At 35.0% G+C, this 27,365-nt stretch overlaps 6 protein-coding genes across 11 annotated transcripts; 2 read left to right on the plus strand and 4 right to left on the minus strand.

Annotated features, from left to right (window-relative positions):
• Window positions 1-1,053: 1,053 nt before the first annotated feature.
• LOC116121922 (60S ribosomal protein L35a-1-like) lies at window positions 1,054-3,094 on the minus strand. 2 transcript variants are annotated; one of them, XM_031407828.1, is made up of 5 exons: window positions 2,937-3,094; window positions 2,794-2,829; window positions 1,666-1,894; window positions 1,532-1,574; window positions 1,054-1,315 (listed from the first exon to the last, which is right to left on the minus strand). In XM_031407828.1, exons 1-4 carry the CDS (start codon window positions 2,966-2,968, stop codon window positions 1,533-1,535), a joined length of 339 nt encoding a protein of 112 aa, XP_031263688.1. In that variant the 5' UTR covers window positions 2,969-3,094; the 3' UTR covers window positions 1,054-1,315; window position 1,532. The 2 variants fall into 2 exon arrangements, with proteins under 2 accessions (XP_031263688.1, XP_031263687.1); XM_031407827.1 differs by having other exon boundaries at window positions 1,054-1,311; window positions 2,937-3,093.
• Window positions 3,095-6,062: 2,968 nt separating this feature from the next.
• LOC116121870 (O-fucosyltransferase 19-like) lies at window positions 6,063-9,454 on the plus strand. Its single transcript, XM_031407783.1, has 8 exons — window positions 6,063-6,431; window positions 7,490-7,562; window positions 7,662-7,732; window positions 7,815-7,903; window positions 8,100-8,232; window positions 8,327-8,559; window positions 8,650-9,126; window positions 9,217-9,454. Exons 1-8 carry the CDS (start codon window positions 6,063-6,065, stop codon window positions 9,452-9,454), a joined length of 1,683 nt encoding a protein of 560 aa, XP_031263643.1.
• A 620-nt stretch (window positions 9,455-10,074) lies between these two features.
• Window positions 10,075-10,728, plus strand: LOC116121871 (O-fucosyltransferase 28-like). Its single transcript, XM_031407784.1, has 2 exons — window positions 10,075-10,400; window positions 10,491-10,728. Exons 1-2 carry the CDS (start codon window positions 10,075-10,077, stop codon window positions 10,726-10,728), a joined length of 564 nt encoding a protein of 187 aa, XP_031263644.1.
• A 535-nt stretch (window positions 10,729-11,263) lies between these two features.
• Window positions 11,264-16,346, minus strand: LOC116121905 (syntaxin-81). 4 transcript variants are annotated; one of them, XM_031407811.1, is made up of 9 exons: window positions 16,130-16,346; window positions 14,779-15,131; window positions 13,898-14,032; window positions 13,367-13,450; window positions 13,124-13,228; window positions 12,737-12,880; window positions 12,085-12,327; window positions 11,832-11,963; window positions 11,264-11,480 (listed from the first exon to the last, which is right to left on the minus strand). In XM_031407811.1, the coding sequence occupies exons 3-9, from the start codon at window positions 13,973-13,975 to the stop codon at window positions 11,337-11,339; spliced, it is 930 nt and encodes a 309-aa protein (XP_031263671.1). In that variant the 5' UTR covers window positions 13,976-14,032; window positions 14,779-15,131; window positions 16,130-16,346; the 3' UTR covers window positions 11,264-11,336. The 4 variants fall into 4 exon arrangements, with proteins under 4 accessions (XP_031263671.1, XP_031263673.1, XP_031263670.1 ...); XM_031407813.1 differs by lacking the exon at window positions 14,779-15,131 and having other exon boundaries at window positions 13,898-13,998; XM_031407810.1 differs by lacking the exon at window positions 14,779-15,131.
• Window positions 16,347-17,370: 1,024 nt separating this feature from the next.
• Window positions 17,371-21,237, minus strand: LOC116121929 (proline transporter 1). Of its 2 annotated transcripts, XM_031407834.1 has the most exons (8): window positions 20,970-21,237; window positions 20,574-20,655; window positions 19,563-19,787; window positions 19,341-19,435; window positions 19,056-19,245; window positions 18,454-18,578; window positions 17,898-18,113; window positions 17,371-17,813 (listed from the first exon to the last, which is right to left on the minus strand). In XM_031407834.1, exons 1-8 carry the CDS (start codon window positions 21,009-21,011, stop codon window positions 17,436-17,438), a joined length of 1,353 nt encoding a protein of 450 aa, XP_031263694.1. In that variant the 5' UTR covers window positions 21,012-21,237; the 3' UTR covers window positions 17,371-17,435. The 2 variants fall into 2 exon arrangements, with proteins under 2 accessions (XP_031263694.1, XP_031263695.1); XM_031407835.1 differs by lacking the exon at window positions 20,574-20,655 and having other exon boundaries at window positions 20,888-21,237.
• Window positions 21,238-23,500: 2,263 nt separating this feature from the next.
• LOC116121897 (L-type lectin-domain containing receptor kinase VIII.1-like) lies at window positions 23,501-24,816 on the minus strand. The gene has a single exon (XM_031407801.1). The coding sequence runs from the start codon at window positions 24,699-24,701 to the stop codon at window positions 23,652-23,654; it is 1,050 nt and encodes a 349-aa protein (XP_031263661.1). The 5' UTR covers window positions 24,702-24,816; the 3' UTR covers window positions 23,501-23,651.
• Between the last annotated feature and the right edge of the window lie 2,549 nt (window positions 24,817-27,365).

Here is a 27,365-nt window from a genome sequence, read left to right on the forward strand (position 1 = left end):
ACAACCTTTTATTTTTTTTAAAAAAATTAACAAAAATACCCCAACAAGTAACAACCCAAATTTACCAGATTCCGACCACCACGACCGAAAGCTGATCAAAATCTAGTATAATGACACACTACTGACTGAATCTGACCGATAGTGTGTCAATCTAGTCTTTTTCGACCAAATCCAAGATAGATCTGGCTGAAAGCCAAATCTATGACCAAATATCTGACCGTTCTTTGGCCGTTGATAGTCGTCAATGACGACCATATGTTTGGTCTTCGTATGCGACCAGATCTAGCCGTCAAAGACCGAATCTAACCATAGATCTGACTTTTTCCAACCGAATTCACGATGAATCTGATGGAAAAAGATCATATCAACACACAAGCGACAAAATCCAATCGGTCATATACCAATACAACTACTCTGACCACCCTCCGACGATAGTGACCAACTGTCCATATTTAATGAGTGAATTAAATATATTTTTGTTAACTTTAAATATTTTATTATAGGAATGTTTAATAAATAAATAAACATAAGAAGTATTTTTGTTAATTTTTAAAATTCTATATCATAATACCCACCCAATTTAACTTTTTTTAAAAATATTACTCTAAAAACTACCCAATAATGAACCAAACGGAGCCTTAATTATGCTCAACCTCAATCTTTGTCTTTGTCCATAATCAGCAAAACATTGAAGGCAATGTCAGCAAAGGTAAACAAATGCCACATGAAACAAATTGCTCAAATCCATGAAAGTCGAGTAGTTAATAAGAAGTATCTAACCATCCACTATTATTTGGTACCAAAATTTTGAAAAAAAAAATTAGCGTTATGGCAACCTCACAACCTACCAATAGAAACTGGGACGAAACTTGTCCAAAACCATAAATCAGGCAGAAAATCCTTCACATATAAAATGGGTGCGCATGCATAATATCATAAAATTGGACTCATCTCATGGTACCACAACCAAACCAACATTTCAAAGTCGACAATTCTATAACTCGTTGGACTCAGCAAATAATAAGCAACTTCAGAATTGGAAAGAAGCAAGCATGCACGGATAATAGACCTATTTAGATTTTAATTCAATAAGATGTCAAGCACCCAAATATTCAAAATACAAGAAACAAATAGGGTGAAAAATCCTGACATTAGTAAATTTAAACAATGTTCCATTTATCATCCTAAATAACCAAAAAGGATTCTGCTCAAAACACAGACATTTCAACCTTAACTTATAAAAACAAATAAAATTCATTTTTCATCTAATCATCACTCAACTCAATCCGGCATCTACAGACTGGAGAGGACCTGCATGATAAAAAAGGAGATAAATTAGAACTACTTGATACAATTTACTGACCTAAAACAGCAGCATAAACCCTTATTTTGGAGGCAACTAACACATACATTTGTCAAAATAAAGCCTAACAAAATTACATCATACCAAGAAACAACAACCCATATTGAACATGCCAACCTAATACCTAACAAAAATGCCTCATGGAAAATATAGAAATGGTAAAAGTACCTTAGATGTTGCTGGGGTACATAAAGACCCTAACTCTATCACCCTGCACAGATAGGAAAAGACTCCAAAAATCAAAAACCAAATATCCAGGATAACATTAAATAACAATTAGAAAAGTAATAGGGTTTCAATACCATGGACTTTGGGGGCAGGTTGGACTTGAACTTGGCACGAACAACACCACTGTTACCATGAGGCCTGGTGACCTTACCCCAAATGCAACGGTAGTGTGACCCGTTCTGCTTCACCTTAGCCTTGTAAATGTAAGCCAGGCGCTTTCCAGCATACCATGCCACATCTTCCTTGGTGTTAACTCCCTCAATCTGGATCAAAGAGGTGTTTGGGTACTGGTTTGCCTTTGACCTAACCACCCAAAACCATTCAGTAAAACAGAAGTCCAAATCATTTACTTCATCAGCAAAAGAAATGCAGGAACAGGAAAAAGCTATTTCCCAACAAAATAAAAAAAGGTAACCTAACTCCAATCCCGATAATATACTACATGAAACATGAAGTTGAGGAGTGAATATCTAATGTAATTATTCTGTACAAAATAGATTAAAAAGAAAACTTAACAATCATGATCATATTAGTTTCACAACGCAATAAGTTCAAAAAGCAAATATCTACTGTTATTATCCTATACAAAATAGAAAAAAAAAAAAAAACTTAACCACAATCAACACTAAGTTGAAGAGCAAATATCTAATGTTATTATTCTCTATACCATTTTCCAAGAAACTTCATAAAAAATAATAATACAAAAACCGAGCTAATTAATGAAACATAGAATAACCAACACTAGTAGATTTCTCTTCTACAAACTTCATAAAACATGAAGTTGAAAAGCAAACTGAGCGAATAAATGGAACATTGAATACCCAACACTTGCTGATTCCAGTTCTCGTGGTTATTGTTCTTAGCAACCAAATGTACACAGAGCTCTAAGATAGAAAACTCAACGCAGAAAAATCAAAGCAATACAAATACATATCATTCATATTTCAAGACAATGTAAAACAAAAACACCATTCACTAAAAAAAAAACCCAAAAAACATTATCTTGTATACAAACAGAAGCTAACTCTAAGATAAGCTTTCAATTTCTTAGTAACTCATTAAACAAAAATCAATTCAAATTTAGCATTCTTTCATTACTTAATCTAAATGAACCAAACTTATTGCTAGCAAAGCAAGTCAAAATCCAAGTAAAAAACGATAACAGTAACTGCATGATAAATCGAAAGTCATTAAAAGATTACCTCTTGTATCCGAGAATGGTTCCTCTGACATAGAGTCTGCAAAGAATAATAACAAAAAGCCTCAAAAATCGAAATGAAAAAAAATAAAGATTCACGGTGGTTAAACGAAAACTAGGGTTAGGGTTTAGGGTTAGATCAGAGACCTGACTCGCTCTCCTTGGCGTCCCTTCACCATTTTGGGCTCGGTGGCTAAAGATCTCTGAAAGTGACCTGAACTGAGCTGAGCTGAGGCGCTTACTGCGAGCGAGAGACACAAACCTAAAACCCTAGCCTCTTATACTTGGCATTTTATAGAGGGAACCTGGGCTTATAGACGGTAAGTTTGATCTATAAACATTAAGCAATGGTTTCTACTTTCTACAATTGAAATATGGGCTCGGCTCTATTTCAAGCCCAAGAATATTCTCAAAGAAACACAGTCGTTATTTTTTAGGAATAATTTTGTACTTCCCTAACTTTTAGGGCCATTTGGATCGGGGTAAATAAGATAACAAAGGTAATATTAGTTCATTTTGTAAGATTCTTGTATTTGATTTATAAGCAATAAAATATTATTATAATTTTTTATTGCATATAGTGTTTATTGTTGGTAATATGGGGAGTAATTTTATTACCTTGTTAGGAGGTGTTATAAAATATTACCAAGGTAATATGATTTTTTCTTCCTATTTTGCCATTAATTAAAAACCATTTCGAACACAATTACCCTCAAATGTCTACCAAATAACAATTACCTAGCCCTCCTACATTTGAGAAATTAGCTAAAACACTCCAACTACAAAAAAAGTTTAAAAGTTAACAAAATACTCCTAGCCACCCAAGACCACCGCCAACCATGACCCACCACTGCCAATCGCCGTAATGGTGCACAATCGGGGAGATCTGGTTAGTCGTGCACTGGTAAGGCCTTTTCCGACTATGGATTACAGATCCAAGGCCGGAAATGACTAGATCTAGTGTTTCTATGACTGTTTCATGGCCACATCTTTGGCTGTGAAATGGCCATACATCTGGTCCTTTCTGGCTTTGTTAGCGCACGACCGACCATATGCAGCCAGTCGTGCTCCATTCCATCGACTGCCGACAGTGGTGGCTAGCTACTGGCAATGGGTTGTGGTGGGTGGGGGTGATTTTGCTACAAATTAAAGTTTTATATGTCTGGGGTGTTTTAGCAAAATTTCAAATGTAAGGAGTTAAAAGAAATAGTTCAAAAAATAATAATAAAAAACTATTATATTAATATTTAAAAAGGAGGGCAATTTAGTAATCTATATAACATACCCACCCATTTATCCTCTCAATCAAACATATTATTCATTAATTTATTCGAATCAACCAAACACATTTTCTAAACATTTCCAGTAATCTTCGAGATGATCTTTCCGTTAATATAATGTACCCCTATAATAAAACATTATATGATCCAAACGCCTCCTTAGTGTAATACAAATCAGCTTTGGATTTCAGACTTATTAAGTGATATTGACCTCCTGGGTCCTTCATAAATCATAAGTATTGGTACTTTGGTTTATGATTTTGTTTAATTTTGCTAATTATCCCAAATAGAGAGGGATGTTGTCAATAATTAGAGAAAGATTAGGGAATTCAATGATAATTCCAAAAGTTTAGGGCATATTAGAGAAAATTTAGGGAAGTTTAGTGATAATTCCTAAAGTTCAGGGCATATTTAAAATTATGGAGAAAATCGGCAAAATTAGCCATTTTCTTAGTACACACATCGGATATGTATGCATAAAGAGATTTCAATACATTTTTTTGAAAGGAAATACTACGTTGAGAAACAAATCTTACAACTTTCTTTCACAAACGCCAATGTGACACTGTGTAGGCATTACCACGTTAAATCACAATTTTTACTAAACATGAACGACTATTCCTTAAGGACAAACAACCGTTCATCGTATAAGGAACAACCATTCTTTAGGGATGAACAGCCGTTCATCGTATAAAGAATGACCATTAATTCCATAAGGAAGGAATGACCATTCCGTAGGAAGGATGGCCAGTCCATCATAGAATGGTCGTTCCTTTAGGTGGAATGGCCATTCTGTCCTAAGGAATGGTCATTAATTTCTTCCTATGGAATGGTCGCCGTTCCATCCATGGAACGACCATTCCTCATCCAAGGAACAATCGTTCCTCTTTCATAACGGTCGTTCCTTATGAAGGTGCGGTCGTTTCTTAAGTCTAGTCGAAATCATTTTGTGACTGTTCTAGTGGGAATTGTCAACTCAATTGTCACGTGTGCGATTTGTTAAGAAAAAATTGTGAGATGTGTTTGTTAGCCTATCTTTATTATTTTTTGAAACAGAGTGTCCATACCAGTTTGCAGCTTTGCACGCACCTTGACGTTTTCAATATTCTTCATACTTTTATCATTCGAAAATTTATATTTATTGGAGAAAAAAATACCTATACCTCCTAATTTTGGAAAAAAAAAAAAAAAAAGAGAGAGAGAGAGAAGAATAATCGAATTAGTTATTCAAGGCATGTTTAACACACTATAATATACTGTTTATATTGTATTGTATGGTATAGTATTGTGTTGCATTATATAGTATTATACAAAATATTATATGATGTTTGATTGGATATTGTATTGTATTGTATTGTTTTTATACTATACTATGTTTGGTGTATAAATTGTTTTGGATAATACTAATTTTGTAGTTGAATAAAAACTAAATCTCATTTTAAAACTAATACATATATTTTTTTGATTGTAGTAAATGAAAACAATACAAGAAGTTAAAGATTAAATAAAAAATAAATTAATATATTTTTTAAAATAAAATGATAATAATATTGTAAAATATTATGAATTATCAAATGCTTAATAAAAATAAAAAAATAAAAAATTGAACCTTGAAAATTGGTTATAACAACATATGTAGAACAAAAGAAATTAAAATTAAGATAATAAGATTTTGTTTGTTATACAAGTCATTATAACTTGTCAAATTAAGATATCCAAGCCTCATATATTACAACTAAATTAGTATTATCTCATTATTAGCACCATCCAATTGTTCTAAAAGAACCAAAACCTTAACAAACACAACACAAGTCTGTCTACCCCACCTTATATTACGCTCCTATTACATTCCATTTCCATTCAAACAAGAAATTTTTCATATAAAAATAAAAAATAGATAAAAATATTCAAAGATTAAATTAACTCCATTAATTTGGAGCTGGAGGGATTATTTAATTTCTTAATCTTTCAACGTATAATCTGCATAGCCTTAATGGCCACTTCTGCAGATCATAATAGCTCGGGGAGTGTTTCTCCCGGGATGATGAAATACAAAAGAAGACGATTTTCTGAAATACCTGAAGAGTTTGGAGGGAATTACTCGCCGTATAAACATTATAATGCGTTTTTCAGAAGGAAAGAACGTTCGTTGTGGCCTGCAATGAGAATTAGCATGGACCGTTGCCTTTTTGGATTGATTTTGGTGGCGTTTTTCTCCACGTTGGTGCTTGCAAAATCGGCTTTGATGAACACTTTGCATGACTTCAAATCTGAGCGTGTGCTGATTCAAGTTATTCAACAGACGGTTGTGGAAAGAAACAATAATAATATGGCTCTTGAATCCACCAAGTCGAAGTTTCAGGTTAGACATTTTACGTAATATATTTTGATTACCTAGAATCCATGCAAAATGTGTTTACTGATTTCTCCTACGTGAAAATGTAAAGCCTTTTGTCTAATTTAATCTAATTTTAGGCAATAATTAGGAACCCGACCCGTGTGACAATTTGATTAGGGGATTGCGTCACGGTTTGACCGGTCTAACTGGTTTGATTGGCGGTCTAACCGGTTTGATTGGCGGTTTAACCATACATCCTGTAGGTTTAAAATATAGCAAGTACACTCTCAATAAATACAAATCAATCCCTTTAGGCTTGAAATCCAACAAAAACACCCTTGTAGAGAGGTGACGATGGGTTTTGGTGGGGAGATGTTGACGAGGCAAATGGAGGGGTTGGGAGTGATCTTCGGCGCTGGGAATGAAGGAAAAAAGTAAAATCGCGAAACCCTAAGGGTGGTCGATGGCAATCGACGAGCAATCAAGGTTGGGGGTGTTGGGTTTTTTGGTGGGGAGATGCCGAAGAGGCCAATGGAGGTTTTGGGGGTGATTTTAGGCATCTAAATATGTCAGCATGAGGAAGAAAGTGCCGGAATGTGAGAGGGGGTGAGTGGAAGGAGCAAGGGGTGTTTGTAATTTTGAGGGCCGGTTTTCTGCCTTTGCTAATTAAATCGGTGAAGGCCCCGAGTCTTGACCTAACTGGTCAAACTGATCGGGCCAATCCGAGTTCCTAATAAGTGGTTTTAGGGTTAAAAGTTCAAAATGTTTTATGTGAAGATAATTCATGTTATTAGAAGGATTAGAGCGAGAAACTTGTAAAAACCAGTATGACATTAAACCTTAGGAGAAATTTTTTTTTTTAATCAATGTAGAACTATTAAAACTATTAAAATCCTACAATTTTATTTTATTTTTTTTCAGCGGGAAGCTTAGGTTAATCAAATACTTCGTGTTTCTTCTAGCTTCATATAACAAGACTCTATTTAATATATTTAAAGTCTTGTTCTTTAATAATGTAATGGCTGTTTAAGTTAGTTTCTGATCCTTCCTAGTTTTGCTTTTTGATCTCTCTCGTCGTTCAGAATCACAATATTTGGACGAAGATTAGTAGCGACAAGTATTACCAATGCATTAACCGATCTCGGGCTGAAAGAAGTAAGTCTAAATATTTAGCTTCTATACTATACTCTCAAATTCTTGGCTTGCTTAATCACCTACTGTATTTCTGACTTGCAAACACTGTTTTCTCTTTAGGAGACGACACTTCTACAAATGGCTATCTAATGGTTCATGCCAATGGTGGCTTGAATCAAATGAAAACTGGAGTAAGTTTTGTTTTTGTTTCTGTTTTCTTATTGGTTCTGAAATATTATAGTTTTTCAAAATGTAATTTATTGACAATCTCAGATAAGCGATATGGTTGCCATAGCAAAAATCATGAATGCCACCTTGGTTCTCCCTTCATTAGATCACAAATCCTATTGGACAGACCCAAGGTATAATATAATGAATGTTCTGTGCGTTCTCATTTCTTAAAAGTTGTTTCTTTGTTTTACAGACTAAAAAACCAGGCAGAATTTGCTTTCAGTTACTGAATTTGTAAAACACAAACTCAATCTTAAAAAAAAATTAAGAGTTTTTAACTCGATTCCTTGTTTCCATTTCACAAATTTGTGATTTGAATTGATACAGCGATTTTAAGGACGTATTTAACTGGAGGCATTTCATGGAAGTACTGAAAGAAGATATCAGCATCGTGGAGTCTCTCCCACCAGAATTGGAAGCAGTAAATCACATTCAGATGGCCCCAGTTTCTTGGTCTAAAGTATGCACATTACAGAAATAATTCAAAAATCCTCATATATAAACTACACAATAATCTCTTCTAAATCTAAAAGCAATGGTTTAACTTTATGCAGGCTAGTTATTATAGAGGAGAGATAGCTCCACTATTCAAGGAATACAGGGTTATCAAGTTTACTCGTACTAATGCTCGTCTTGTTAACAATGGTCTTGCTATTTCAATCCAAAGGCTTCGTTGCCGCGCAATGTATCAGGCTCTCGCTTTCTCAGACAGAATTGTAGAGCTTGGAAACATATTGGTTGAAAGACTAAAGAATATGAATTCTCCTTATGTTGCTCTTCATTTGAGGTATTTAACAATATCTGGCTGATTACAAGTTTGATTTTTATATACTTTTCGTCATTTAATCTTGCTAACTGGGAAGTGTAAAATTTGCAGATATGAAAAAGACATGCTTTCTTTTACAGGCTGCAGTTACAATCTCACAGAAGCGGAAGATGAGGAGCTGCGAAGATTAAGATATAAAACTCAACATTGGAAGGAAAAAGAGATCAATAGCACAGAGAGAAGGCTCAATGGGGTATGCCCCATGACCCCTAGAGAGGTTGCTGTCTTCCTCGAAGCTATGGGATTTCCTTTCGATACAAACATCTACATAGTTGCAGGAGACATTTATGGTCAAAATGGGATTAAAGAACTTAGAGCAAAGTATCCAAATGTAATAACTCATTACGATTTGGCTACAGAAGAAGAATTAGAACCTTTCAGGAAATGCCAGAATCAGCTTGCTGCCTTGGACAATATTATAGCACTTGAAAGTGATGTTTTTGTTTACACATACGATGGTAACATGGCCAAGGCCGTAAAGGGTCAAAGAGAATTCGAAGGTTTCCGGAAAACCATCTGCCCTGACAAGTATGTGAAGATCCTAATACATATATATACTTATCTTTCGAACAAAAATGAAATGAACCATCTCTAAAACTAGTTTGAATGTTGTTGCAGATGGAATTTTGTGAGATTGATTGATCAATACGACAAGGGTTTGATATCTTGGGAATCATTTAAATCAAAGATTAAGAGTTTACATGAAGACAGGATGGGAGCACCACATTTAAGAACTATTGCAGATTCTCCAAGAACGGAGGAGAGTTTCTACGCAAACCCTTATCCTGGTTGTATATGTGACAAGTCTAAAGACTTACCAATTTCATACAGAACTAACAGAAGACGAACTTGGTGATCAACTGAATCCGTAAGTTATTATCCTTACTGCCTGTTGCATCAGTATCTGTCTCTGTGTGTGTATGTCTATATATATATATATATATATATATATATATATATATGCAGAAGAAGAATTTTGATTCTGGGTTAGAAATCAAAAGGTTTCAGTAAAGATCCCACGTATCATTTCCATTTTCATATTGCTGTTTTCTTTGTACAATATTAAGTACACTCAGAACCTGAGAGAAACAGTAATTGGGCTGAAGAGAAGATATCGTTTTGTTTATTAAATTGAAATGTAATTTCATCGTTTGATCAACTATTGGCCCCTTTGCGGAATTCGGATGTAGAATTTTTTTATAGAATTTTTTTTATTCAAATAAGAAGAGAAATTATAAAATCATCTTTATATGTTAATATGGATGAATAAATACATGGTATTAAATTCTCAGTCTCTTCAATTCAACTGTCAGAAACAAGAAGTAATCGACTGAGGGGAAACTTGAAAGAGAACAGGGTTACAGATATTATCNAGAAGCGGAAGATGAGGAGCTGCGAAGATTAAGATATAAAACTCAACATTGGAAGGAAAAAGAGATCAATAGCACAGAGAGAAGGCTCAATGGGGTATGCCCCATGACCCCTAGAGAGGTTGCTGTCTTCCTCGAAGCTATGGGATTTCCTTTCGATACAAACATCTACATAGTTGCAGGAGACATTTATGGTCAAAATGGGATTAAAGAACTTAGAGCAAAGTATCCAAATGTAATAACTCATTACGATTTGGCTACAGAAGAAGAATTAGAACCTTTCAGGAAATGCCAGAATCAGCTTGCTGCCTTGGACAATATTATAGCACTTGAAAGTGATGTTTTTGTTTACACATACGATGGTAACATGGCCAAGGCCGTAAAGGGTCAAAGAGAATTCGAAGGTTTCCGGAAAACCATCTGCCCTGACAAGTATGTGAAGATCCTAATACATATATATACTTATCTTTCGAACAAAAATGAAATGAACCATCTCTAAAACTAGTTTGAATGTTGTTGCAGATGGAATTTTGTGAGATTGATTGATCAATACGACAAGGGTTTGATATCTTGGGAATCATTTAAATCAAAGATTAAGAGTTTACATGAAGACAGGATGGGAGCACCACATTTAAGAACTATTGCAGATTCTCCAAGAACGGAGGAGAGTTTCTACGCAAACCCTTATCCTGGTTGTATATGTGACAAGTCTAAAGACTTACCAATTTCATACAGAACTAACAGAAGACGAACTTGGTGATCAACTGAATCCGTAAGTTATTATCCTTACTGCCTGTTGCATCAGTATCTGTCTCTGTGTGTGTATGTCTATATATATATATATATATATATATATATATATATATGCAGAAGAAGAATTTTGATTCTGGGTTAGAAATCAAAAGGTTTCAGTAAAGATCCCACGTATCATTTCCATTTTCATATTGCTGTTTTCTTTGTACAATATTGAGTACACTCAGAACCTGAGAGAAACTGTAATTGGGCTGAAGAGAAGATATCGTTTGTTTGTTAAATTGAAATGTAATTTCATCGTTTGATCAACTATTGGCCCCTTTGCGGAATTCGGATGTAGAATTTTTTTATAGAATTTTTTTTATTCAAATAAGAAGAGAAATTATAAAATCATCTTTATATGTTAATATGGATGAATAAATACATGGTATTAAATTCTCAGTCTCTTCAATTCAGCTGTCAGAAACAAGAAGTAATCGACTGAGGGGAAACTTGAAAGAGAACAGGGTTACAGATATTATCAGAACTCTTTTTTTTTTTTTTTTTTATCTATTTTCTTTCTCTTTACTCTGTCAAAACTACAAGTAACTTTTTTGGGTGATGAAATAAGAAAATTTAACCATACCAATCAAGAAAGAGGATTGAAAAAGTAAGTACAAATAGGAAAAGCAAAAGAAAGGTCCTGCTGCTGCTGTTACGCTGGATAGCTTGAGATAGTTCTTTGTTTCCAAGCTCTACGTTCTTTGTAGCTTCGACAGCCTGTATATATGAAAATTTAAGGAGAAAATGTAAAGAGTTATAAAAAAATACACCGAAACCCCAATTAATTGACAAACCAAAAGAGAATTGTAACAATCACTGTCAATAATATGCGACAAAATGCTTATGCCTTAGGCATGATTGATATATTGTAGCAGTGCCTCAAGACAAATATCTTATCTGACTATAGCATTAGGATGCAACTAGAGTTATGTGCAGTCAGGTACTATAATGTAGATTGTAATTGCCATTTAATCCACCACTCCAAGCAATTTCACGATAACACTAAATGGACAGAGATAAGTGATTTGGTGTTGATGGAAACAGAAGTTGAAAAACAACCATCCTGACCTGGTCATAAAGAAGCTCTATTTGTTGTGCTTGTTGCAGAACATGCGTTGACATGAGATGATTCAGTGCAGACATTTCAACCATCTTAGTTTCAGTTTGTTGAACAGCATCAAGGAGACTACTCAACTCTACCTGCACAATAAGTATAACAGTAGGCAGATTCAATTTAACAAGGACATAAATGCTATTAGGTAATCATTTAATTGACAACATTGTGATTGTGAAAAGTTATCAGATAAAAAATTCAAACTACCTGAAGAGCACGTGTTTCATCATCCAATAATTGTTGCTGGACACTAAGAGATTCAGGTTGAGGTCCATCAAGCTCCCTGATCTCTGAAATGTTTGATCTTGAGGTATCTGCTGCCTTTGAATCGGCAACACGTTTAAGTTTTCTTCTTGGTGTCGCTCTATTGATAGCATCTTGGAAACGGATGGCTCTGAGCTGATCGAACCGTGCAGTGACTGAATGAAGTTTCTCACTTAGAATCAGAACCTGCGAATAAAATTTTCCTGTGGATTAGAAAAAAGTAATAAGTCAAACAATGTCTTAAAAGACAAGATTATTTTTGACAGAAATCACATAAGATCATGGTTCCTCAATATAAACTACACTACTCTAGAAGGGAAACAGACCACATAACTTGTGTTTCCAAAGCAGGTTATGCTATATAAACCAATGAAGGTAACATATGAATTCAAATAGCAAAACCAATTGTGAAGAGTTAATGTGTTCTCAGAGTTAGGTGAAACGTACCCCCACAATTTTAAGCAAGAAACAATATTATGATTAAAACAAAACATATTTCAATTAACATATGATACAATTTAGAGCAAATAAACATAATAAGAATTCAAAATTAACGAATAAACTCAATTAAGCAAAAAGAATAACACAAGCATACCACTCCATGTTTGTGAGCTATAGTATCAGCATTGGAGTTGTCAGCTCTAAGACCAAGCCAGCCCTTCGAGTTTGCTTCATCATCATTTATGCTATTTTTTAGAATATCAATTTGCTCTTTGCAGGCTTTAATAAAAGCAGTAACCTGCATAAATTTGAATAAATGTCAATGTTTTAGGAAAAACAAACAATTGTGGAGAGAATGCAACTTGTTTACAAGAAAAAACCCAGTACATTCCATTTAGGCAGGGTCAGTTTCATGAAAGATGCATTATATCCTTGAATAAACATAAAGCAAGAACTTTTGGAGGCAGACAGAATGACAATTTCATATCAAGCTTGAGAAATCAAAGGTTTGTATCAGCACCCTGAAAGCCCCATAACTTACTTCATGCTCGATGTTATCTCTTTCCTGTTCAGTTGTACGGTGCAGATCCACATAATCTTTTCGATGCTTCGACATAAACTGTTCTAAAGCTCCAATGCTTTCAAGCTGACAGGGTGGAAAAATAGTTAACTAAATAGATCGCACAAAAACATGGAATTGTTTATTTCTTGAAGAAAGTAAGTAAAGGAATTGCGATTCTTCCCATAAAATCAAAAGGCAGCAAGTTGACAGTGGTGAACTTACAGTCTTGAGAGCAGCTTTGGTAAAAGATGATCTTTGCCGAGGTTTATGAATTATGAAAGAAGCCATTATGGCTGCCAATTTGGACTATCAAAAGCAATCACACAAGGGAAAAGAAATTAGGATTCAAGAATGTATCAAACATATGATTGCAGTATGAACAATAATAAGTTTCCATACACAAGTGAATTAACTCAAATGGGTATACGAAAATCAATCTTAACATTTCTGCAGCAACAAGGGTATCAGGAACTGAGATAAAAAAATGAATATGAAAAATACAGACCAAAGATAAATAGCAAAATACAACTCCACGATCAATGATCTTAATGCATGAATCAGAAACACCAACATAATTAACCTTCACACATGTTGCATTTAACAATAATAGGCGACTCTATTCTTAAAGTTCTTTTAAAATGTAAATGTGATAAAAATTTAACCTTTTAAAAAATTCAAATTTTCCAAATAACTTCTAAAAATAAAACATCTTAATAACAACTTCAATTTGATGAATTGAAAGAGTAAACATACCTCATCATAACCTAAAGAAACAGCAGTATGCCGCACAGCATCTTTAAAATCCTCAGTTCTATCTCTAACTCTTGCCATTATTTACCATCAACCAGAAAAGCCTTCAAGAAAAGTAGCTCAAAATCTTAAACAGGACTGCAATCGAAGCCAAACACTCCACTGTCAAAATTCAAATAAGATAAGATAACAAATGCATCAACCTAAATGGTTTGCTCAAAATGATACTCAATAATTTCTAATTACGATTAGAATACCCTAAGAACTCCAAGTTCAGCAAAGTTTATATGGTAACTGAAAGTATCAAAAGACCTTCAATTCTTCACAGACTGCTATCTCTAAAGAAGAATCAGAAAAATCACGGACTTTATAGTTTAACCTATGATTTAAAAAGTAAAAACTTCTCTAATTAGCCAGATCCAAGTAATAATATTACTTAAGCAATGAACGATAACAGTACTAACTCAATTACCAATTCAATCAAGAAATTTAACAAAAACAGAACATCCAAACAACAAAAACATAAGTTCTACCTCAATGCGTAGCTTAACAGTGAAATCTTCTGAACTCTTCAAGATTATAATTTTACGAGAAACCATTACAGTTTTAACTTAAAAAAAAAAAAAAACCCAACTTGTTTTTGGAGGTTCCGCAAACTTGTAGAATATAGACATGACCCGAATTCATTAATTACAAAGTTTCAAAAAACGAAAAAAAAAAAAAAAAAAACCATGTCAATGGAATGTAAGATACAATGAAACCATCAGAAATTGTCCCTTAAAAATCCATCTCTGATCATTTCAGTCTCATCAGATACCAGATCGAAAACTTAAATTTAAAAAATAAAAAAAAGAACACCGAGAAAAAAGAGGATTGAAACTTACGTTATAGCAAGGTATATCTGCGTAAGAATCTAATGAAGCTAGGGGAGCTTCGTTTTGATGTTTTAATCTCTTCAGATATGAAAACCAAAGTCGAGTGAACGGTGAAGACGGTGTTAAGGTTTGCCAGAAACCACCAGATTAGGGATGTATACAAGCCGAGTATCTCGGTACTCGAGCTTGGCTCGTGATGAACAGTAGCGAGCTCGAGCTCAATCAAGCTTCAATATGCGTGTTCGAGCTCGAGCTCGCGAGTATGAAGTTGTACTTGAGCTCGAGCTCGATCAAACGAGCTTAAACGAGCTTGAACGAGCTCGAGCCTGAATTCGAGCTCGGTGCAGTTCTAATTTTGAATCCTCAATAAAACAATAAAACAAAGAAATCAAATGAAGATAAGCAAACACATAATCATAATCCAGATGACAATGTCAGAAAATAAAGCTGTTTAGATTTTTACAGGCCTCACAACTTCGGTTAAAATAAACTAGGATGTGCCTTTCCATGATTGACAAACAAAACATCAGTGGTCCCTTCTTTCTCATTTCCTTGCTTCAACATATCTTCAGTCAATAAGTCCAGGACTCCAGGTTTCCGTCACAACTCACAACTTATCAAATCTTTCAATTGATCAGCAAAACTACCCAAATCATTACAATCAAGAAAAGATACACCCGTGTTTGAAGTTTTAGGCAAATATACAACCACAAATACTGGACATTCAACATAAAGCCAACAATCCTTTAGTTATTATGGGACGAATTAATGAAATTATACCTGATAACCAAAGTTACCAAACTAGCGACTCCAATTCACGTATTCAGAAATTTACAGTGATCAACCAACTTAACTTGCAAGAAGAGAATAACCCAGTAAATTGAGTGGGTAGTTGGGAGGTGTAGCAAGTATAACAACAGTTATGGGGCCGTGAACTTTTTGCTTGGACCAACCAGAGGGTGGTCACTGTACAGTGTCCACTGCGCTGGTCCGTCAACATGTTTGTGAGGTTGTAAGGCTTGGAATTAACAGAAACAATCATGTTTGTTTTATTAAAGAATCAATGCCCATATCAGATGAAACTATTTTATTTAAGTAAACATGCTTTGCTTGTTGACAGCAGGAAATCTTTTTCAGTCGGTTTTTCATTTCACGCTACTGTATGTGTTGTACACTATTTGACAAACATCATAAAGGAAAGTATCTAATAATTTGTGATTCAACTTTAAGAAACTGACAATCAAAGCCTCAGCAAAGTATATAATAATTTGTGATTCAAAAGGAAAACTAAAATAAAATCCATTCATTACATTCATAAATGCTCTAAGGACAAACGCAGAGGACCAAAACTAAATCTTACTGATTTACGGTGACAGGAGTCAGGACAGCAAATGGCACCGGAGAAGCTCGGTGAGTCGGTGACAGCGAATGGCACCGGAGAACTTGTCCACGACGGCGGCGTGACTCGTGAGTGACTGATTTACGGCGAGTGGCAGCGGAGAGTTCGGACTTAGGGTTGAATGAAAAAATCCCAAATGGGTTTCCAGTTTTTGTTTGAGCTTTGAAATGGGTTTTCACTTTTGAGTTTTTGTTTGAGCTATCTATTTTTTCTGTGAATCGCATGGGTGTTGTTTGTAATTTTGACAACTTAAAAATCAACTTTTGAAATCTTGCAAATTGACCCCAAAGCTCGTTTAATCTCGTGAGCTCGACGAGCCAAGCTCAGATCGGATCGAACTCGGTTCTTCACTGTTCATGAGCTGCTCGAGCTCGAGCTCGACTCGACTGTTTTCGAGTCGAACTCGAGCTTACGACGACCCGAGCTGTGTCTCATACCTACACCAGACGAGAATGAGATGGCGTCATGGAACCAATCAAACGGTTATTTTTCTTAAGTTAGATGGTCAAAAGTGGTCAATTAATTATCAAATTGTTATTTTTCATAAGTTATTATATAATATATGACCAAATGGTCATTTAGTTAAATTATTACAATAACCTTTAAAAGAGTATAACCATGAATTTGTAATTACAAAAACTTTTTACAGTGAATAAAATACACACAACTGCGAACAATAGTGACAAGGATAAATTAAATTTATATCCTGTTTATTTTATAAAAAAATTGGATTGTTCTTCGAAACCAGGGGGTAAAATTTGTGTTTGATTTCGCTATGAATGATGATATTTGCAGCAAGTAAAATGCAGTAAAGAAATCCTGTTTATGTAACTGAACTCTACCGCGGCAGCTCTCATGTAAATCATGGATAGAGATATTACCTTTACATCTAATAAAAAATCAAACCTGAGACTGTAAATTAAACTATGCACGACCCCTTTAGTTCGCCTTTAGACCCTTTGCCGCTGAACTACCCATGAGTTTTTTGTATGCAAAGTAGCTTAATTAGGCGTATCCTTGAAGCAGATGAAGTCTGCTTGATTCGTCAGTAGTTGAAATAGAATCCACAATGTAAGATTAACAGTGTAGTTATGCCATGAATATTAAGTCAATAAAGTTTGGTTCAAGTACAGATGTTGGGCAGAAAATTCGATTCTTTTGAAGTAGAATTTGGGAGGTAAAAGACTTGATGATCCAGAAAATAGATAAAGTAAAACATTATTCTATTGTTTATAAATAAGCGACAAAAACTTGAAGATGAATCAAGTTATAGATCAGCAAAGAGATTGTAAGTTTTTGAATCTACAGCAATAAGTCTCAAAGCAGCAATTGCTGCAGTGACGGCCAGGCAGCAAAAGAAACAAACATTGAACCAACGCCATAGCTTTCCTAAAGAAGACAGTTTGGTCTTCTTTGCAACAAGGTACATGTGATTTGCAAGAATAAATGTCAATGGGAATGTACTGATGGCCCCTGTGAGGCTCATGAAATCACCAAGGAATGGCAGAAGTGCAGCAACAAATGTGTTGATAGTTAGGTAGCCGCCTCTTACTCCAATTCTGAATGATAAGTTGCGAACTGACAGTGCTCGTCCTTTAATTCCAAACCTTGTATCCAAGTACTCGTACATTGGACTTGCAAATATCTGCAAGATGTGGAGGAACGTTATTAGTAACCGAAGAAAATAGATTGATTTTTAAAAGTGAAAGTCACAAATAAGGATAAATACATGCAAAGCAATGACGGATTGCAGGAAAGCAGCAATATTGGCTGCAGTCTTCATCCAAACTGGACCATTGACACTGTTGAGCAAATACGTTGTTGTGTTGGATCCATACGCCCAGTAGCCGACGAAAGTCACAGCATATAATGGTAGAACTCCGACTGAGAATTGAAAGTACAAAGATTTCAACATGTTCTCAACGACAGGCTGCCTTATTGTCGCCTAATACAAGAAAATTATAAGGGAAATGGTAAGTTTTGGAGGCAAAGATTGAAAATGTATATAGGACATAAATTTACAAATCATCTACCTCCTGGTACCTGTGGAAAGTACCACAAGAGCAATATCCACTATATGTGATGTCAGAGGTAACTAGAAGTTTCCCTACAATTCAAGCTATCACTATTTACTCATAAGACAAGAAAAATACTATTATATGTATCAGAAATGTATACAAAAATTATACCCTAACCAGCCTTCGTATAAGTTAACCTTCTTTATTTTGTTTTGAATGACAGATATCTATTTTGGCAAACACTCCTTATTTGAATTGTTGACCTACCTGTATTTCTGGGAGCATTCCAGTATTGAATGCAAACACAACACTAGCGCATGCCCCTATTGTTGTAAAGATTTTGCTCGTAGTTGATCCAGGGATGCTATAATCCCGCGGTGGAGCTTTGATCCCTATGACAGTACAGAGACAATCAATAACATTTCAACACCACAAAATTATCAACTTGAACAAGCAAGAAAAACAAAGAAAGGTATATCACTGGCCCAATTTAAGTCAGAAGTGAACAAAGTTCCGAATGACTGTACATGTTACATATAATCTATAAGATATAATATGCATGTCAATATCAATTCTAAGTTTATGATCAACTGAAAATTTAACAAAAGAATTAGTGGAATAAAACAAACGAGAGCCTTTTAATTATAAAATTATCTCGTTACCAAGCGCCAACGGATGTCTGAAATTGGCAATGTTGTCCAAGATGCTAATGTAGCTGATCACTTTTTCAAAGTTTAACCTTACATCACTTGATGATAAGTTTTGATTGGTTTGACTTCAAGAAGTTCTTGATTTTTGCTAATGTTAAAACCAAAGACTGGGCACAATTGATTCTATTTTGGCACAAACATTGTAGGATCAGAACTTACCATCTTGAACTGACAGCACAATTGCTATAATAATATACACCATGGAACAGAATGTCGAAACTCCTAGCCAAACCCCGAGAGCAGAGAGATGGGGTATTCCTATGGCAAACAAGGCACATACAAACCCAGCTATGGCAATGAAGTATGGAAGCTTCATAGCATTGTCATTAAAGTATAGAACATAGGCAGCCTGCATTGCAAATGTAAACAACATCAAATCAGCCAATCTACAAATTTCTTGAAGGTCATCAATATAACAAAGCCTGTTTCCAGAATTTGAACAACCTTTAATGCCTCGCCAGATAAAATGATATATCCAGTGTTAATCATGAAAAGATTGACGTACTGCAATCCCCATGTTAGAGAATAAGCTCTCCTTCCTTGTATAAAAGAAAACCACAAACCAATTCTAGCAGATTAGCGTCTGAATATAAGCCATCATACACAAACTAGGAGGAAATAATTTCTACTAAAAACATTTCTAGCTCTCTCCCTTTCTACTCATACCATACAGATATCCAGCGAGATCCCTGTATCGGATACGCCTCTTGCCTCCAAATTCATGAAGCTTGGCGATAAGAATATTTGCATCAAGTGATATTGCTGTGGCTGCAATTAAAGCTATTACACCAAATATCCAGCCCAGAGGGACCATCACAGCCGCAGAATATCCCAATACATAGGCACTGTTTATACCAGTAGTGAGGAGGAACCCAACCTGAAACCATGAATCTAGAATTTCCAAGGTAAAAGATATAATGAGCATAAGAACAATAATACATCATTAAGCTACATAAACAGAAATTACCCAAATAAAATAATTTCCAGAAATTAAGAGCCCTTTTTCTCTATTTTCAAGGAAGGTCAGCACGATGAGATACATTACAGATAAGATGTATAAAAAACAAAGTGATGAATTTTAGGTTACCATTTTCATCTAGTAAACCACAAATAAACCCCCATCAAGCATGTAAATTTCACACAACAAGCCACAAAAAATCTTACAAATCGTGATCTAAATAAAGTCTCCAACAAAAAGTCATCAATTAAACCCCTCCTTCTTCAGTCCCAGATAATCCAACCGCACGCACTTCCACCAAATAGAAAAAAGATATCTTTCAATTAACCAAAAAAATAATAATCTCATTTTTGTTCCCAGAAAATAAAACGTTCTTTCAATCCCTTTTCAGAACCAATCAGACAAAATCTCCATTTCTTCAATAAAGTTTCAACTTTCACATCACCAAACCCATTCATTCTGTAAAGAGTATGAAGAAAACACAATTCCCACTTTCCAAATCCAAATTAAACTCCGTCAAACAGAACAAGATAAACTGCGAAAACAGAGTCTCAATATTTTTCAATAAAAGTTTCAACTTACACATTTAAAAAAGGGTATCATTATAAAGAACACACAATTTCAATCAAACAAACCCAGAAAATAAAATAAAATAAAATAAACAAGGCAAAGTGCTGAAACAAAAACAACCCAGAAAAATTAAAAATGGTAATACTAACCAGTACTAATCTGATGGGCAGTTTCCGGAACCTCATCATCATGCACTTTCCCATTATAAGAATCCACTACTTCACTACTGTTNCCACTTTCCAAATCCAAATTAAACTCCGTCAAACAGAACAAGATAAACTGCGAAAACAGAGTCTCAATATTTTTCAATAAAAGTTTCAACTTGCACATTTAAAAAAGGGTATCATTATAAAGAACACACAATTTCAATCAAACAAACCCAGAAAATAAAATAAAATAAAATAAACAAGGCAAAGTGCTGAAACAAAAACAACCCAGAAAAATTAAAAATGGTAATACTAACCAGTACTAATCTGATGGGCAGTTTCCGGAACCTCATCATCATGCACTTTCCCATTATAAGAATCCACTACTTCACTACTGTTACCACCCTCCATTTTCTGCTCTTGGTCTCTTTCCCCAACCATGAGCGCAAAACTTTCTTCCTCTTCAATTATATTTAACACCGCCAGCCTGTTTTCTTCACAACTCTCCTATTTATATACGCAACTATATTCATGCAAAATCGTGCACTAATTAATGACAACCTCTTAACTCTTCCAAATTTGAAAAAAAACAGGGTAATTTTTTTTTCCTTTTTGGCCCCTTATTTTTTTCTCAAGTTCACACTTACAGAGAGAATCAGACAGCAAATAACAAAAAGCAATTTTCTTCATTGGCTTGTTTTATTTTGTTGCTTAATAAGTTGATGTTCTTTCCCACGTTTGGTATACTTCCCAGGATTCGCTGGATCTCTTTTTTGTTAAGTCAGCCCGAGTTTCATGGACCCATTTTGTGATGCCTTATCTCAGACATTCGATTATGGTAGAATCTAATAGAAGTTTTCATCAGACGGCTGTGGTGGGTGTTTGGTGGGGTCTGTTATGGATTCACCAGTGAGAAGTTACGTCTCAACTCTGCTTGTTTACGAATTCTACCATTTACATAATGATTTGATTATCTACCAACCCTTATTTTTTCTAAAACTTAATTTATTCTTAGTCTTTCAAAATATGTTGCGTCCTATAACAATATATAAGCATTAAATGACAGAAGGATTATTAAATGTGCATTTAATGGTAGTTGAATTGATTGTTCTGTTGTTAGGAATTTAATTAGCCATTAATTGCTTATTCGCAGTAAATGGTTAATTTCTTTTCTTGGGCACACATATTTAGAGATTCTAAGCGGAGAAGGACTGGACCTGACGACCTGTGGACCGCACAGAAGAATGTTAATGGAAGCAGTTAAATTTGGGCATTTATTGTTCATCTCACCTTGTACTTCCCAAAAAAAAAAAAAAAAAAATATCTGAAAAACTTTAGCTTTATTGAGAATTGAGAATGCAGAGTCAGTGTCAGCCCATATTGGCCATTGAAAATGGGCATGAATAAATAGCTTTCTTTACCAAGTGGAAATGATTCCTTAATGATATATAAAGGTAAAACCAATTAGAAAAGAGTCAAAAGACTGAATTTTCTGATACTTTTATACTCATTTCAAAAGAGAAGAAACAGAATTTGATTCACACCCAACTCTTAATGGTGGATGCAACATGTCTCATTATTTTATACAGACTGTGACTACCCTTTTGCGCAAATAGCTTTTGCGTGAGAATATCCGTTGGCCCAAAACCGTTTGATCTGTTGTGTTCAGGAGATTGCATTTTTGCATAGAAAGAGGACCTGACAAAAGTTTACTTCAATCTAAACTCAGCATGGAGATGAGATTGAGATAGAGATTAGAGTTATTACTTGCGAGTAGGTGGTTGGGCTGTCAGTATCTGTGACCTGTCAACATTAAAAGAAGAATATAGAACAATATTTCGTGTGGAAACAAGAACATTCACATATTTTTATTTAGGGGTTTTCAAAGAGCCAGATATTAGCATGAATAAAAAAGACAAGGCATAGCTAATAGGCAGTAGTCCAGATATTTTTTGTCTTTGGGATGAACTCAGTTCGTGGGCTAGATGCTTTATTACAAGACAGCCTCTCGATTTCAATGTTTATATTCGAAATGACTTAGTATTATATAGGATGAGCCAAAATGAACATTCTTTAAGCAATGATGGGACATAAAACTCCTCTACGGACCCTCTATCTCAATAACCTGTTTAGTAAACTGGGATAACAAAAGTTCAACGCCCAAACATGTCAAAATCAACGTGCAATCTGAATAGGTAACTGAACATACAGAGGATTAAGGGCAGTCTTACAACCCATATAAACAGTCCCTGGTGGAGTAAGGATATAGTCTTACAACTCATATAAACATCCCCTGCTGCAGGAGTATGAATATAGTCTTACAACCCATATAAACAGCCCCTGGTGCAGGAGTAAGGATATAGTCTTACAACCCATATAAACAGCCCCTGGTGGCCTAAGTGGACAAGATTCTTACACACGATTTAGTGTCATGGGAATCGGTCAACAATGTTCAGCATGCTACTCCTTGTCTCCTTGCAGAGAAAATATATTTGTGATGCTGCTAGCAACATTACCCCTAAAGAAGATTCAAGAAGGAAACGAAAGTGCCAAGCCGCAAGGATTTAAAACTTATAACTAATTACATAACATTTAGACCAATTTTACTTAAAACAGGTGCTAAGTTGTCTGACATATGAATAATAAAATGTCCTCACAGACAAACATAACCAGATATTGACAACAAGGACCCCTATTCACTTGGATGCTCAATGCTTTCAAGACAAATTTATTTATCTATATACTATCATGGCTATACATATGCTTATACTGAGTTTGCTCCATAGCAATTTCCCTCAGCCTAGCCTCTGTTCCTCAACTCCTTGCCCTTGCCCAGATAAGTATCTCATTACTTGGTTCTTCATACTATAACTAACAGTCAATCATTAGAAGAGAATCATGCAAAATCTACCAACCACAACAACAATTAAATAATTGCAAGTGATCATACACTTCATTATACATCAAAAAGATAGTTCACGGGGGACTACAAGCTGCACAACAAGAACTTCATAGTTCATTGTAGTTAGTAATGATAACAAGAACATAAAGTCACAACAAAACATCATATACTTCCATGTTCTAATTCTTAACACCTTTACCATCTTCCTCTACTATTACAGCAATCTTCTCATACTTGAAATCCACCGGATGCACATGATACTCAGTAGGTAGTTCTGTCTGTCTACTCACAATTGCCCAGGCAAATAGCACCACGAATGCCAACAAAGCTCCACAACCGGTTGCAAAAATCAAGCCAGCAAGAAATTTAAGAGGACAAATACCCCTCTTATGATTTCTAAACCTATCACCATGCTCATGAGCCCGTGGATCCACCGGCAATGAATGCAACCAATACGGAAAGTTTCTCAACCTAAAGTTCCAGGAATAAACACTACTAGTTTGCTCTGAATTGCCATTGCTTCCAACTATACCTACAAAAACATCTTGATTTCCCCACATTTTAACTAAATCTATCTCATGCGCAACAATGGGATAATAAGGCCTTCTCTCACCGAATTTGCTCAACCTAACTTCAATCCTTTTTGAGCTCGAATCATAATCAATCCAAGATTTAAGCTTTTCCCCATTGTTTAACACCATATTTAACGATGAAATATTACTAACAGTCTTTGAAACAAGACTATTAACATCAATACCCACATGATTTGCATTCAAATCACCTACATTACCATCCATTTTAGTGTCATATTCAATACCCAAATACTTTTGCTCACTAAAAACCCCAAATGAGCCTTGACCCACAAATTTAAATTCAGAGTTATAGGGAAAAACAACAAAAGCAATGCCATCACCATTACCGTGAGATATCGAAAACGAGAATTCCGTCGAAAATGACGTCGGTTTAGAGCCCTTTGGATCAAGAAACTTGAATGGCTTGCTGTGGATCAAAATACCAGAACTTGAAGCCACTGGGTTCACAAGCTGCACGTGGGATTTGTCTTCAACGATCTGGGCGTCACCAAGAAGAGTAGTTTCGCGATCGAAATGGGGGTTATTAGTTAGGGTTTGCAGAGACATTGAGGCAATGGGAACTGCAGTTAGGGTTAGAAATTGAAGAATTATAAGGCGAATTGATAAGGGGAATCCTGGAGTTGGAAATGTAGCCATGATTTTGAACAATTTGAGTTGTTTTCTTTTAGAGCTCCAAATCCACGATTTCGAGGGTAGGGTTTGATTTTTAAATGGCTTCACATTTCCAATTTATTGGAATAGAGGATCTTTTGGATGGTAAAGAGAAGTTTGCTTGCTTTTTTAGTCTTTTTTTTTTTTTTTTTTTAATTTAATTTTATTTTTAGGAGAAGAGACAAAAATTGAGTATTTTCATATTTAGACATGTGATTACTAAACCCCAAAAAATATTATAATATTAAAATATAATATTGGATACTATTAAATTATTAATTAGTAATATTATTGCGTGCGTTTGATTTATTATTTTGGATAGGATTTTAAGAATAATATTGGGTAGTTGAATAGAGGAGTATTACGAGGTAAAATTTAGAAATTTATAAAAAAGCCCATAAGTTTACTAATTTAATTAAACACACCAACATATAAAATGATAAAAATACCCCCACCACCTGCAGTGTTAGATTCTGGCCACTACTGCCGGAATCTGGCCACTACCGCCGGAATCTGGCCAGAAAATCGTGTTACGACACAGACCGGCCGGATCTGTGTCGTAACGCGTCGTTATGGCCTTTTCCGGCCAGATCCACCACGAATCTGGCCGGAAAAGGCCAGATCTATGGTCTTCTGTGGTCGTCGACGGCCGAAAAAGGCCAAAACAATGGCCATCTTTGGCCGTCGTTTTTGGTCAACGATGGCTAAGATTTGGCCCGACCATTTCTTTGGCAGTTGTTGACAGCCAGATCGGTGAATTACCGGCCAATTCCGGTCGGTAATTTACTGTTGTGGCAGATTCCGGCTACCACCGACGGTGGTTGCCGGAATCTGGCAAGTATGGGTCACGGGAGTGTTTTTGTTAATTGTTAAACTTTTTTTTTCAGGGGGTATTTAATAAAATTAATAACCTTATGGGGTCTAAAAGTAATTAAAAAATAGGGTAATATTTCTGGAATAATGTGTCCAACATTATTTGGAGAATAGGATTGGGAATATGGGAGAAATAATAAACCAAACATGCCCATCACTTTCTAACTATTTTAAATATTTCATAATTCCCAAAAAGTATTAGAGGATAATTTAGAGTAAACAATTTTTCCCACCAAAGGTTTGCTTTAATGACACTTTTCCACCCAAAAAATTTCGAAATATCACTTTCTCACCCAAAGTTTATATTCCGTTTACTATCTAGAATACACTTTCCGATTCGACAGACAATAGAGAGTAAACTCGGTCCAGACTATTAGGGTTTTTGAAGAGGGGACGTTGGTGAGTTTTTTAGTGGTGGTAAGTTGAATTTTGGTAGTCGAGATTGATCGAAATCTGACTTGGGAGGAGCAGCTACCCATTCCACAAATCACTCGATTGTCGACGATTGGCAGGGTCGACAAGAGAAAAGTTTAAGGGGTTTTAGTAAGTGATGATTGGGAAAGAAAATAATGATCGTGTAGGGTTGCAAAGATGTCAGAATCAGCTGGCGATTGATCATAATATAAACTTTAAGTGGGAAAGTGGTATTTTAAAACTTTTTGGATGGAAAAGGTCATTAAGGCAAACCCTTCGGTCGGAAAAAGTCGTTTGCTCGATAATTTAAGAGCGGTGTCAGGAGTCACATTGTCCCACAACTTACCAAAATCAAATCTAAAAGACATTATGAGAAATAAAATTGACCAAAACTATATTTTAATTTGAAAAGTATTTGATAAAGGGGTGTTCAAAAGCGGTTAACCGAATCGGATTTTCGGTTCGGGAAAATTTCTGAACCGAAACCGAACCGGTTTTTTGGTTAACCGAAAAACCAGTTAACCGTTTTAAAAAAAAGTGGTTAACCGGTTTTGAACTGGTTTTCCCTTTTTTTTTATAAAACTTTTTTTTTTTTAATTTTGTCCTAAATTAAATTGTAAATATAGACAATACATTGGGAACTAAGAAAAAAAATTTGGGTTGGGATTTTAGATTAAGTGAATTAGAGTTTACGTTATTATTTATTTATTTAATATATATATATTTGAAAAACCGGTTTAGAAAACTAGTTTTTAGTTAACCGTTTCTAATTTCTCCCGAACCGAAAATTTGGTTTTTTGAATTTTTCAAACCATAATGGAACCGTTTTTTTGGTTAACCGGTTTTTCGGTTCGGTTAGCGGTTCGGTTCGGTTTTTGCATTTTTTTGAACACCCCTAGATAAAGTAGCATCTCTTAACTTGAGTCTTTTTTTTTTAAATGTATTTAATTTAGATAATTTTTCAATTTCGAAAAGCATTTATGTATTTTCTTTAACACCAAATAAATATAAAATAAAAATGGTTTTGATCTTCATGGATTAATGTATTGATATTTGATATAATTAAAAGTATTTGGCAAACTTAATACTGTATGTGCACAAGACAAAATTATTTTCTCTTATATATGATCAAAGGGTTGGAGCCTCAGCTTCCTTGTTATAATGCCTTCTTCTACTCCTCATTCTTTGCAGGGTCACACTTCAAAAAAGAATGAATCATAAGACAGTTTGAAGCCTCAGCTTCATAGGGTTCTACTGATGCCTACTCACTCCACTTTAATTACTAGCTGTTGCGTGCCATAATTTCCTTACTGGAGGCAAATGTTCTTTTGTTGCCATTGAAAGTGCCAAACTTCATGTTTT

This window comes from Pistacia vera, unplaced genomic scaffold (assembly GCF_008641045.1).
Source record: "Pistacia vera cultivar Batoury unplaced genomic scaffold, PisVer_v2 Contig129, whole genome shotgun sequence".
Classification (NCBI taxonomy): Eukaryota; Viridiplantae; Streptophyta; class Magnoliopsida; order Sapindales; family Anacardiaceae; genus Pistacia; species Pistacia vera.